Source organism: Pseudophryne corroboree, chromosome 8, assembly GCF_028390025.1.
Source record: "Pseudophryne corroboree isolate aPseCor3 chromosome 8, aPseCor3.hap2, whole genome shotgun sequence".
NCBI classification, from domain to species: domain Eukaryota; kingdom Metazoa; phylum Chordata; class Amphibia; order Anura; family Myobatrachidae; genus Pseudophryne; species Pseudophryne corroboree.
Genome location: NC_086451.1, coordinates 45,656,787 through 45,670,232, shown reverse-complemented (window position 1 = coordinate 45,670,232; position 13,446 = coordinate 45,656,787). Strand labels below are relative to the sequence as shown.

Genomic DNA, 13,446 nt, shown 5'->3' with positions numbered 1-13,446 from the left:
AACAAACTGGAATCACAACAGGAAGACAGGAAGCATGGTTAAAATGGCCACCATGCCTCACAGTGCAGAATATCTAACAAATGCAGCCAACCCGTTAATATAGGCTTAACAGCCTATTTCATTAATGTCACCCATTTGCAGCCCTCCGCTAATGCTTCCCCCCCTTCTGCTCCCTCCCCCGTGTGTACCGCTGTCTGGGCGGGAGTTACCGGGGAGCGGGTACTCGCGATCGGGTGCAGGGAGCCGGGGAGCGCTGTAATGGTGCAGCGGAGAGCGGCGGCCGGCAGGTGTGAGCGGCGGCCGGCGGGTCTCAGCGGCGGCCGGCGGGACTCAGCGGCGGCCGGCGGGTCCCAGCGGTGGAGGCGCGGCGCTGATCGGAGCGGTTGACGGAGCGGCTGGGGTGGGCGGCCTGTAAGGAGAGGCGGGTGCGGCCGCAGCTTCTGTGAACAGTGTCCCCACACAGCGGGGCGGCAGCGTGCGCTGACCGCCCCGTCCCCCCAGCATACCTGACTCCAGAAGAGATGGCTGTGACGGGGCTTCTATCTGTAAGCTCCGTCCAGCTGTAGCAGCAGTCAGGGAGTGAGCTGCGTGTGGCTGTGAGGGTGCTCTTTGTGAGGACCGACACGCCATGCGCTGCTCCGTGCAGCGGCACTATCCCGGACCCACGTTTTTACAGAAACTGGGAAGGGATGTGCTGATGTAAAAAAGTAAAAGTGAGAAAAAATAAATAAAAAAATAAAAATATTCAAAAGTAGTGTGGAGAACTCCACACCAGCCTTGTTGCTACGAGGAGCACAGAAAAAATACTGAGGTACTCTGGGATATGGAGGGGAGTAGAGTTCTAAATTTGAATATTCAGTGCCCTGTTCCTGCGGAAACCGTCCATATCCCAAGAGTACTCCAGTGACCCCTAGTGGATGAAAAAGAAATGTCTAGCTTAAAGTGCTAAAATCATATATAGTGTAAAACGACATACTATAATATAATATGAACAAGTTAAACAATATATAATAGTATATAAAGAAATAAATTGTATATAGAAAATAAAAATAAATACTGTGTCAATGGCTAACACCAATGTGCTGTAAGTGCTGCCATTTTGTGGCTAAATATTAAAAGTACAGTATACATCCAAACCGAGACAAATACAAACAACAAAATCCTATTAAATACAAAAAATACAAAAAATCTAAGCTGGATACCTTATGTGAACTGATAACAGCTAACCAGCGGATAACATCCAATGCGTTTCACCACGACGCAGCTACGTCCTGTCCCTCAGACACATTTTGTTAGAATCTGGAAGAAGCGCAGTTCTGCAGCTCCTGTTCTTGCGGCTATAATCAGTCTCCTGGCCACGGCCACAGGATTGATAAGCAAGGCTGCAGATAAGAAATAATATGGAAATTATTACATTATCAATTGGGGCCTATGGATTAGTATGTTGCAGACTGTAGAGTAATGATTTGGAATTGAGAATTTACCATGAGACATACCAGCCACTATTACATACAAACACAAACTGTCCCAATTTGTGAACTGACCGGGGGTGGTGCTTATGGGGTAGTGGGTGGGGCTTCATTGGAAAGTTTGTAGAAATATTGTGTAAGCTAGTCAGCAGTAAAATTCATGATAATACAGATACTCAGTAGCTGGTTTTCTCCATGCCAGTAAGAAATATGGCTGACTGACTGCAGTGATGCGAGCAGTCGGCCATTTTGACTATGGACAGGTATATGAGCCCAGTGCACAGCCACATCAGTGGCAGTTGACAGTTGAAGCTCTGGTGGCTGATACTATAGTCTTGCCTTGGAAGAGCGAGCTAGTGTGCTTTGGCAGCTAGTGTTATACTTCCAGCGATTTATCTTGTTGTTCAGAGCACAATAAAATCTGTGGTTTTCCTGAGCATTTTTTTATTTTATTTTTTCTATTTGGTGGATTTATTGGACATCTGGAGATGAGCCGGAGAACGGAGCTGAGACGGCTCCTGGAGGATCAGAGGAGGTGGAGCCGTCACGGAGATCATGGTAAGTGAGATTTTGATACCGTGATTTCAATCTAAGGAGCAGATTTATCAAAGATAGGAGAGAAATGAAGTACTAAGTGATCAGCTTCCAACTGTCATTAAAATAACAGGAGCTGACTGGCTGGTACTTTATCTCTCCCCACATTACCTTTCTCCAAGCTGTGATAAATCTCCGCTATGTCCTCTCAGCCTGTGTGGCATGCGGGTGGTAGTTGGAGTTAGCTGCACATTAGCTATATGTCCTGCCTTATACTATGTGGGAGATTCCTGAAAGCTTGGGGAGAGATAAAAAGGTCTATGTACTAAGACTTGGAGAGAGATAACGTGAAAGGAGATAAACTACCAACCAACCAGTTCCTGACATTTTTCAACACACAGCCTATAACATGGCAGTTAGGAGCTGATTGGCTGGTACTTTATCTCATCCACTTTATCCCAGGCTTCATACATAGACCCCAATATACCAACCAATCAGCTCCTAACATGTTACAGTCAGAGGGGAAGATATACTAAGCCTTATCCTTAAAGTGATATAGTGGATAGAGATAAAGCTTACAGGCTGGGTTTGAATGATGACAGTTAGCACCTGATTGGCTGCTACTTTATCTCTCCCCAAGCACCGATAAATATCCCCCCATGCTATGTTACCCTGGGTAGCATGCGGGTGGCAGCTGGAGATGTGGCCCCCATACATCAGCAATAAATTAGGGCATTTTGCAGATCATTGTGTAAACAAAATCCACAATATATGGGGATCACAGATCGCAGATTCTGACCAGTGATTGGTAAATCAGGTTTTTAAATATGTTGTAATTCACAGATCAATTAAAGCTGTAGATTGCTAGTGTATGGTAACAATCAGTAGATTTGCAGACCGTTACTAGTAACATGATGAGACTTTCCAGATTCAGCAGATCTGTATTTGCTGAAAATGATCTGCAATCACTGAACAATATCTGTAATGTATGGGGGCAGATTGGTGGATTGGGGAATCTTTAACCACTTAACTGATGATGTTTCTCTCTAAAACCATTCATAACAGTGTTTTCCTTAAAAAAAATGTTATTAATATAACTTAAAAAGTATTTTTTTTCAGTATTATATTATCCTCATCTGCAGAACGTATCTCCTTGTCACACACTGGGGGACACAGTGGGGTGGTGCGGGCGCATGTGATCTGACCATGCTGCACATTATCTCTATGCCCTGCCACACACTTTTTATATATACATAAACCATCCGACCCTTATGGGTACTGTTCAGTAATAACACCGGTGCTGAGGATTTGGGATCACACGTAACACAAGGCTGATTTAGGATCTGTTGAGCTGCCATCTCTATTCAGCTGCTGGACCAATAGGGGGGGTGACGCAGTCTGATAACAATGCAATGTGCTCCGAGTGCCAAAATGAACTGGCAATGGGGTGTGATAGATAGTGAAATAAGAAGATCATGGACGGGTGCGAGTGGTGCCGCATTAAAGCCTGTGGAGGCCCCTAGGCAGCCGAAATCTCAGAGCCCCCCTCACAAACTATCTCAATATAATTGTAATTTTACCAACCAACAGTCTACGATCTGGAAACTGTAATGTGACTCTGAGATCTATGGTTTATGTACTATACAGAGTATGGGAGAATGTGGGTCAGGTTGGAGGGATTACAAGCATGGGCTGGATGGTAAGTTTTGGGGTGGAAAGAGGAGTGTGAGCAGATAGTGGGGCGTGTACGGGGTCCAGGGTTGGGTAAGATGTCACCAGCAGCCATGAGAAGGTGCAGTGTGAGATAGAGGACATGCCCGGATGAATTGTGGGTGTGAGGTGTTTCTGCTTATGCAGGCCTGAGAGTGCGCTGGTGCAGGGAACAAAGCAGGTCATGGTGCAGACTAGCGAGGAGGGACGCAGTGATGGGGAACTAATGCAGAGGAAGAAATAGGAGCTGACAGCTGAGCTCTGGGTCCAGCAGCTGAACAGAGATGGACACGGTCAGCATGGCCCAAAGTAACATGGTGTCTCCGAGTTCACAAAATCACCAAGTCATTGTATGATGTAAGGGGTTTCTCATACTCAGCCCTCAGGACCGCTGACAGGCCACGTGCTGCAGACCCCCTAGCTGGGGCACAGGTGGGCTCATCACTCGCTGTATCTGTCACATTTCAAAAGTTGCAGCACATTCATTCCTGACTGACACAGTCTAGGGAGACACAGGAGGTCTGGAAAACATGACCTGTTAGGGGTGCTGAGGACCAAGTATAAGAAACACTGACCTGAACCATTAGAGCTCAGTCCTCAGCATGTTTTCATTTAAAGACTAGTTCAGTATTTTTAGATGATTTTCCCATTCCGCTACTCACTTATGTTCCTTACAGGCTAGACCAGACTCTCCCACACCCCTCACACCCTTATTCCCATCTCTTTATTACCCTACTCCCACCTATTCTACCCCCACTAATGCACCCTCACATCTAGCCCAATCTCCACTCTGAGCCGCACTCGTTCCTCTGGTGCCTTCTCATTTATTCCCCCTCCGACCACTCATAGATATTATAGGGGCTCCTTGGGATACTTATGGTGGATCTGTCCGAGAATCACAGGGTTCTGGTCAGCGACTGATCGTCTGAATGTCACACTCACTGGTATTACCATTCCCTACTCCGCTGCAGACACACACAGCAGTACTCACTCATGCAGCTAAATGCAGCTAATTGTACTGCTGCTGCTCATTAGAAACATCCAGCGCTGCCTCCCTTCTCTGCTCTACTCAACCCTATTTGGAAAATCTACACCTGGAATACATTTCTAGCGTCCTGCCTGAGCACCCCAGCCAGTTTGCATATATTTGGGCACCTTGGGTTTGTCATAACGAGGCCTCCTCCACTATATCCCCTGCTTAGATCTGATATTTTATCACTTAATGATTTGTCATGCCAGCACTCCCCCTTCCTCCTCCCTTCCTGCCTGCACCCCTACCAACACTCTCTTCTTTCTCCCCCTCCTCCTTTTTACCTCTCATTTCCCCTCTTGTCGCTTTTCTTGTCTCCCTATATCGCTTCTGTTTAGTGCAGCTCCCCTCAGGCCTTCTGTTCTACCTGCATTATTCTGTGTCTTTTCTTACTGGATCACCTAGAGATCCATTCTCCCAATGAGAGCGGCTCCTTATTGGTTCCTTTCTTGCTTAATGCTGTAATATTGCTCTTAATGGAAATTTCACTTACAAAAATAACTATAATAAATGAAACAACTCTTATTCTGACAGTCTCTTACAGTGTAACACTATCAATGATATACCAAAATGTTTACTCTAACTCAAGTTATTGATCGGCAATTGATTGGTACATGTTATCGATAGGTAATTGTTATGGCTACTATATAAGATATATCTTTTCAGATGATTCAACCCAGACCGTATTTGAGGAGAGACTGCGGTCTGAGCGCCGAGGAGGTGAAAGGAGAGCTCGTCAGGACACCCAGGAACATCTGCAGAGACCTCAGAGGGAGCAGAGACACCGAAGCCGTTCTCCTCTTCCTGCTCCTGAGATGGCACCAACAGACGGACCAAGTCCAGATCCTCTCCCTGGTCCAAGTCATCTACAGCCAACGTCTCAGCAGCCAGCGGAGAATAGGCAGAATCTCTCGGACATGGTGCACGAGATCGTCATGCAGATGAGGACAGCCGCTGAGGGAGCTGACAATGAGCAGAATATCCCGGCCATTTTGGAAGAGATCATCGAACAGAACAGGCCAGCTGTGGTGGAAGAGATGCACAGGCAGAATGTCCAGGCCCTGCAGCTAAGGATCAGATTTTTCCAATCTACCATCATTGCTGGGGATGAAGCGACACAGTCATGTGCCATCTGTCTGATGCAGTACCAAGATGGGGAGCGAGTGTCTACCCTGCCCTGCAGCCACAAGTACCATCCAAGCTGCATCTCACAGTGGTTTGCAACACATTCCAGCTGTCCCCTGTGCCGCAGAGAGTGCATCCCAGCGCAGATTGAGTGTTGGATCTCCTGAATACGGTAAGAGGAAGATCTAAATTACCACCTTCTCTAGATTCCATACCACCTCCTCCACTTTACTTTGGGCATACTGCCCACACTGCTCACCGGGCCTAGTGCTCGCCTATTGTGCCATTCTATTGGGCCTAATGCCCCTTTTATATTGACCGGCCTAGTGCCTGCCTAATGATTCCCAGGCCTAGTGCCTGCTATGCCCACGGGCCTAGTGCCCGAACCCTGGTGGTCTAGGGTGGGACCATCTGGATTTACCCATCCTAAGGGCTGTGGTTGGACCAAGCTTGGTCCAGACCCGCCCACCACTTGGTCTTGCTCCCACCACCTTCGGCCTTCTTGGAGTCTTCACCTAGGCAGTGGTGGCCAGTAAAAGCTATTTTACATCGCACACCACTGTCCCAGGACTTCAACGTTTTCACCACATCTGCGGCATTGCGCCGACTTATACATCCTGCGGCCTAGCACCGGATGAAGCGATATCACAGCTTAGCACCGATTTACAACACCTATAGCCTAGCGCCGACTTATCCAATCTGCGGCCTAGCGCAGGATCAAGAGATACTACGGCCTAGTGCCGACTTACCACACCTGCGGTTAATCGCACAATGTAAGACTACTGGGCATTGTGCCCTTGCCTATACCAACCTTGTCGTCCACATAGTAGCTTTGGGCTTACCGCCCACTGTGCCCTGGCCAATTGTTGCCTGTCTGTGGGACTTTGCTGCCATGGGCGTGTTGCCCGTCTGCCTGAAATGATCCAAATGCTTTGGGCCTATTGCTCACCTACCTGAGCCTCATACAATAGCTTTGGCCCTAATGACCACAGGACCCCGACCTATTGCTGCCGTTAGGGGCTAAAGATTCTATCCATGGGCCTAGTGTCCATGTAGTGTGCAGCTCTATTGGGCCTTCTGCCCACCGGGCCTAGTGCGCGCCTATACTGCCATTCTATTGGGCCTAATGCCCCTTTATGTCACCCGGGCCTAGTGCCCGCGTAATGAATCCCAGGCCTTGTGCCTGCTATGTCCACGGGCCTTGTGCCCGAACCCTGTTGGTCTAGGGTGGGACCGTCTGGATTTACTCATCCTAATGGCTGTGGCTGGATGAAACTTGGTCCAGACCCGCCCAACACGTGGTCTTTTCGCCGGAGGCGGGATGTCTCCTACCACCTCCGGGCATCCTAGAGTCTTCACCTGGGCAGTGGTGGCCAGTAAAAGCTCTTTTCCATCGCACACTACTGTCCCAGGGTTTCGACGTCTTATCCACATATGCGGCGTAGCGCCAACTTATCCAACCTGCGGCCTAGCGCCGGATGAAGAGATACCACAGCTTAGCGTTGACTTACCACATTTGTAGACTAGCGCCAACTTATCCAACCTGCGGTCTAGCGCAGGATCAAGTGATACTACGGCCTAGTGCCGATTTACCACACCTGCGGTTAATCGCACAATGTAAGACTACTAGGCCTTGTGCCCTTGCCTATACCAACCTTGTCATCCACACAATAGCTTTGGGGTTACCGCCCACTGTGCCTCAGCCTATTGTTGTGTATCTGGGGGACTTTGCTGCCATGGGCCTGTTTCCCGCCTACTTAATATGATCCAAATGTTTTGGGCCTATTGCCCACCTACCTGAGCTTTGTGCCTAATGACCACGGGGCCCAGACCTATTGCTTCTGTTGAGAGATAAATTTTCTATCCACGGGCCTAGTGCCCGCCTAATGTGCAAGTCTATTGGGCCTACTGCCCACACTGCTCCTCAGGCCTAGTGACCACTTATTGTGCCATTCTATTGGGCCTTATGCCCCTTTATGTCCACCGGGCCTAGTGCGCACCTAATGCGACCCAGGCCTAGTGCCTGCTATGCCCACGGGCCTAGTCTCAAACTCTGGTGGTCTAGGGTGGGAACGTCTGGATTTATCCATCCTAAGGGCTGTGGTTGGACCAAGCTTGGTCCAGACCCGTCCTCCGCGTGGTTTTGCTCCCACCACCTTCGGCCTTCCTGAAATCTTCACCTGGGCAGTGGTGGCCAGTAAAAGCTATTTTACGTCGCACACCACTGTCCCAGGACTTCGACATTTTCACCACATCTGCGGCATTGCGCCGACTTATCCATCCTGCGGCCTAGCACCGGATGAAGCGATATCACAGCTTAGCACCGACTTACAACACCTATAGCCTAGCGCCGACTTATCCAATCTGCGGCCTAGCGCAGGATCAAAAGATACTACGGCCTAGTGCCGACTTACCACACCTGCGGTTAATCGCACAATGTAAGACTACTGGGCATTGTGCCCTTGCCTATACCAACCTTGTCGTCCACATAGTAGCTTTGGGCTATCTGTGGGACTTTGCTGCCATGGGCGTGTTGCCCGCCTACCTGAAATGATCCAAATGCTTTGGGCCTATTGCTCACCTACCTGAGCCTCTTACAATAGCTTTGGGCCTAATGACCACGGGACCCCGACCTATTGCTGCCGTTAGGGGCTAAAGATTCTATCCATGGGCCTAGTGTCCATGTAGTGTGCAGCTCTATTGGGCCTTCTGCCCACACTGCTCACCGGGCCTAGTGCTCGCCTATACTGCCTTTCTATTGGGCCTAATGCCCCTTTATGTCACCCGGGCCTAGTACCCGAGTAATGAATCCAAGGCCTTGTGCCTGCTATGTCCGCGGGCCTAGTGCCCGAACCCTGTTGGTCTAGGGTGGGACCGTCTGGATTTACTCATCCTAATGGCTGTGGCTGGATGAAGCTTGGTCCAGACCCACCCAACACGTGGTCTTCGCCGGAGGCCTAGTCTCAAACTCTGGTGGTCTAGGGAGGGAACGTCTGGATTTATCCATCCTAAGGGCTGTGATTGACCAAGCTTGGTCCAGACCCGTCCTCCGCGTGGTCTTCGCCAGAGGCGGGATGGCTCCCACCACCTCCGGGCTTCCTGGAGTCTTCACCTTGACAGTGGTGGCTAGTATAAGCTCTTTTCTGTCGCACACCGCTGTCCCAGGGCTTCCGACGTCTTCACCGACAAGCGTCGGATCTTTGAGCTTCACCCGGCGGGCGGCGGTGTGCAACAGCTCTTTCACAACTGCCACCACCCTCCAGGACTTCCGGCGCCTTTCCCTGCGTCTTCTATCTTCAATCATCGGGAGCTCTTCACTGCTCCCTCCCGGCTGACATACTGCTCACCCGTGCCCGGCGCTGGCTGAAATAAGCCAGTGCCAGGAAGCGGGGCTATGATGCAGTGAGCCAGGATTGACTCGCCGCCGCCACTCGATGCAGGTACGCCGCCATTACACACGTGGAGCGGAAGTGGTTATTCACCAACTCCTCCATGGCCGCTGCTGAACTCTGCAGCCAGCTGGGCAGGTGGGGACTGGACCAGACAGGGCCCAGGTCCCCAGTGCTGCCTGGTTCCACTGCCGGTTCCTTCCCCATAGGACGACCCCAGGATCCCAGCCCGTCCCAGGCAAGGAAGAACAGAGCACATAGTAGCAGGTCCAGTGACTGCGCTAGTACACTGGGCATTGCTACACATGTGCAGTACAGGTCCATGACATTGGTCATACTACGGTATTAGATTATCAGTGATTGACAGTCTGATTCCGCTTGAGGGCGGGGAGGGGTGGCAACAGCCTGTTTCTCAAAATGGATTTGTGTCGCCAATGTTTTTAGGGAGGGACTAGGCCAGGATTATCCGCCTGAGGTTGCAGATTTCATGGCTCCTTCATAGTTGATGTGGTGGCTGACTTGCGCGACTCCTTGGGTCACTCAGCCGGCCGATAGTGTTGCAGAAGATCTGATACTGCCTCCTAGGATGCAGCTCGGATCAGTAATGCATGCAGGAGGCATGACGCATCCTGCTGTATTACCATATTAGCGCTACCACTGCTGCTTTTGTATAAGCAGCAGATATAGTTCCTCCGTCCACATCTGAATCAGGCCCACTGTGCTCCTACTGGCCAGTGGCCATCTTATGTGTGGCACTGGGGGAATCCTTTGCATACCCCCAAGCCGTCCTGCTTTGGATAGAATAGTCCCGCTTTTCCTGGAACTGTCAGACTGTCCCATCCGCGGGGCGCTATGTCCCGGGGGGATAGGGGGAGCACTCTAACCCCTGCTCTGCATAGCATACATGCCAAGTGCAAGGAATCTACCAGAGCCTGATTCAGGAGGCGTCTTATGCAAATAGACATCACCTGATGGCTTCTCTGATCTGCTGCTGTTCTGAGCATTGTACCACCTGTGTTAGCATCGGTCATCTGAGTAAACCTCAGGCCTTGACGCATCAAGAAAACGGGTCCGACATCAGTGGCGGAACTTGAGTGTGTTGGGCTCAGGTTCAAAAATATGCTCTGGGCCCCCCTTCTCCGTCATACGGGGGTTTTCGCATCGGCGATGTCATTTATAGCTTCGGCTTTTGCTCCCCTTGTAGTGGCTATGGCCCCTGATTCTGCACGGCCCTTGACCATGGTTCAGGGCTGGGGTCTTATTTCCGTCCCATCCAGACCGGCGATGCAGCAGTTTTTGCAGGCATGTCAGGACATGGGAGCGGCTGTTGTCCAACTGGGTATGAGCGCACCTGCAACAGTAGAGTATACTAGGGCGCCCGCTATGGTTTCTCCTCCCCTTTTGACCGCCTCAGTAGCTTCATCTTCGGGGGCGGCTTTAACTCCTTTTTCAGAGTTTGATGAAGAGCTGAGAGAAGATGAAGCTGTTTCCTCGGCGGAGGCGTTGGTGACTGGTCAGACCGAGACTTCAGGTGAGGCAGAACCAGATTAAGGGGGGCCAGGGGATATGTTACCCTGGGCCCCCTCCCCTCTTAGGGGTCCCCCATGAGGGACCAATTTTGTCTTTCAGAGATGGAGACAGCAGCTTTGTCTACATCTCTGCAGCGGCCGGGGCCACCCGCAGTCACAATCAGAGCGCCTGCCTGGCTGCTCCTCACAGAGAGCTCTGATCGGCAGAGCTCTCTGCATTGGATACATTACACCCACACAGCTGAGGCCGGGAGCTACTGAGCATGTGCAGCAGCAGATCAGCTCACATGGACTCCAGCAGTGACTCTCCTCCTCCTCCTGTTTTGGTTAATTTTGTATTTTGTATGTGTATGCGTGTGTTTTGTATGTATGCTGTGTATGTATGTATGAATGCTGTGTGTGTAGGTATGCTGTGTGTGTGTGTGTATGTATGTATGTATGTATGCTGTATGTGTGTGTAGGAATGCTGTGTATGTATGTGTGTATGCTATGTGTGTTTGTATGTATGTATGTATGTATGTATGCTGTCTGTGTGTGGGTATGCTGTTTGTATGTATGTATGTATGTATGTATGTATACATGCTGTGTGTAGGTATGCATGATGGGTGTGTGTAGGTATGCTATACATGTATGTATGTATGTATGTATGTATGTATGTGTGTGTGTGTGTGTGTGTGTGTGTATGTTTTCTGTATGTATGCATATGTGTGTTTGTATGTATGCTGTATGTGTTGTGTGTATGAACGTATGTGTGTATGCATTCTATGTGTGTAGGTATGCTGTGTGTATGTATGTATATATGCTGTGTGCGTTGGGATTCTGAATGTCATTATGCTGACATCGGCATCCCTAGCATTGGAATGCCGGCAGGGGGCGAGCACAACTTAGCCCCATGCGGGCTCGGTGGCGAGTTACGCTCACCACAGGTTTTATTCTCTCTCTATGGGTGTCATGGACACTTATAGAGGGGGAATCACCTACCTCGCCGGTATACCGGCGGCATGGTGCCCCCGTTGGGATCTCAGCGTCTGTATTGTGACTGCCGGGATCCCGACTGTTGGTATGCTAACTGGAGATTCAGAGGATGATGGCTCTGGCTCTGCTAGTAGCGTGGTCAGGGCATGGAAGCGTGCTGCTAAGGGGGGTATTCAATTTATTCAATTACGTGCCTTTGTTTGACCAGTCAAAAAAATGGCACTAATTCGAAACAGGGCATTCAGTCGCGGGCTTTTCACACGTTTTTTAATCCATTTTTCGCCCATGCCATTTCACTTTTTTTTGTTGAAATCGGCATTGGCGAAAATTGCACCAAAAATGAACGAAAACACCTGCGAATTTGCCAATACACGTGTATCTGCCCCCACTAAGTATGCTAGGCAAGAGGTGGTTAGGCATGATTGGCTATGCTCTGGCGACTTTAGATAGTTTCCGTAGGCCTTAGCAGCGTTTAGGCGCATGCAGGAATTGTTGCGCTGTTTGTTGCATGTTGCGCTGTCTTGTACGTCTCCCCCTGTCCTCCCTACTCGGGGATTAGCTACTCGCCACTGTTGGCAGTGGGAGTTTAGAGGGATTTAACAATTTTTTACCTGGACTGACGGACTTAATTCGGCTTAATTATACTTGATTTGGCTAATTGGATTTCAATTATGTGTCCCTCAGCAGGTTTTAAGTTTTACCTCTGACCGAGTTTACTTGTGTGACCCCCTCCCCCATTTATTTGTTTTACCTATCCTATTGTATCTATATGTTGCTTCGATTGGCTTGAAGCTCGTTTACATGGAATTTCCATGAATTTTTTTCTTTTTGGCAGATCGCCTGGGTGATAGGTGCAAGGGTTGCTTACCTGGCCACGCATGTTTTCTGCTCAGCTAGGTTTATGGCTTTAAAATTAATGTATGGGGTAAACTTATTTTCTCTTTTATTTAACGTTTAAAGCTCATTTAAATAAATTGCTAACAGTTTCTGCCAAATTCACGTCTCCGTGTCGTTATTTTATGTAAGGTTTATGTTGGGTATCACTGATGCATACACAGGGCAATCCTCAGCCGTTAGGAGGGTGAGTATAACCCTTACTGCCCCCTGTGCTGTACCTGTGTGTATGTTATCAGGGGTAAGAGGGGATGTGTCTGAGGCCTGGGAGCCAGTAGGCAGGTTACTTATATAGCACGCCAGAGCTGCACAGCAATGTCCATAGGGGTTATACATGTAACATGGTTACAGACTAGCACATCTCATTACTAATATACTAGATAATAGAAGGGGAGGAGAGAGCTCTACTACAGCAGCAACAGCTGACTTTCTGCGGGAGGAGAGGACACAAAGGGGGAGAAATCCTGAAGATGCCAGTGGCAAGAGCTGATCGGGGGAAGCAGTGGAGGGGTCATTGGCAGAGACAAGTGGGTGGGAGTGTAAGGTGATTACAGTAATCCAGGGGAGAGATATGGGGATGGTGAATGAGGGGATTTATTATCTTTAATGTAAGAAATGAGCTGATACTGGAGATAATACGGAGGTGGAAGCAGCAGGATTGGGCGAGGGTCTGAATGTGGGGGGATAAGAGGGAATACAGATTATGGATTGCACCAATAGGTACCTTAAATGGCAGCCTGAAGAGAATGGGGGTCTCCTAACAACACTCCAGACTAGAGATCTGGATATGC

General features: G+C 49.4%; 1 protein-coding gene and 1 long non-coding RNA gene across 2 annotated transcripts in view; one reads left to right on the top strand and one right to left on the bottom strand.

Moving 5' to 3' along the window:
- The window catches only part of LOC134948382 (uncharacterized), a 101,830-nt gene that overhangs the window by 86,061 nt on the left and 2,323 nt on the right, over window positions 1–13,446 (bottom strand). The window contains exon 2 of the long non-coding RNA XR_010182947.1: window positions 1,203–1,382. This is a non-coding gene — a long non-coding RNA (uncharacterized LOC134948382). The remainder of the gene's footprint in view (window positions 1–1,202; window positions 1,383–13,446) is intronic.
- On the top strand, window positions 1,760–12,718 carry LOC134948380 (E3 ubiquitin-protein ligase RNF12-like). Its single transcript, XM_063936313.1, has 2 exons — window positions 1,760–2,027; window positions 5,410–12,718. The coding sequence occupies exons 1-2, from the start codon at window positions 1,958–1,960 to the stop codon at window positions 6,033–6,035; spliced, it is 696 nt and encodes a 231-aa protein (XP_063792383.1). The 5' UTR covers window positions 1,760–1,957; the 3' UTR covers window positions 6,036–12,718.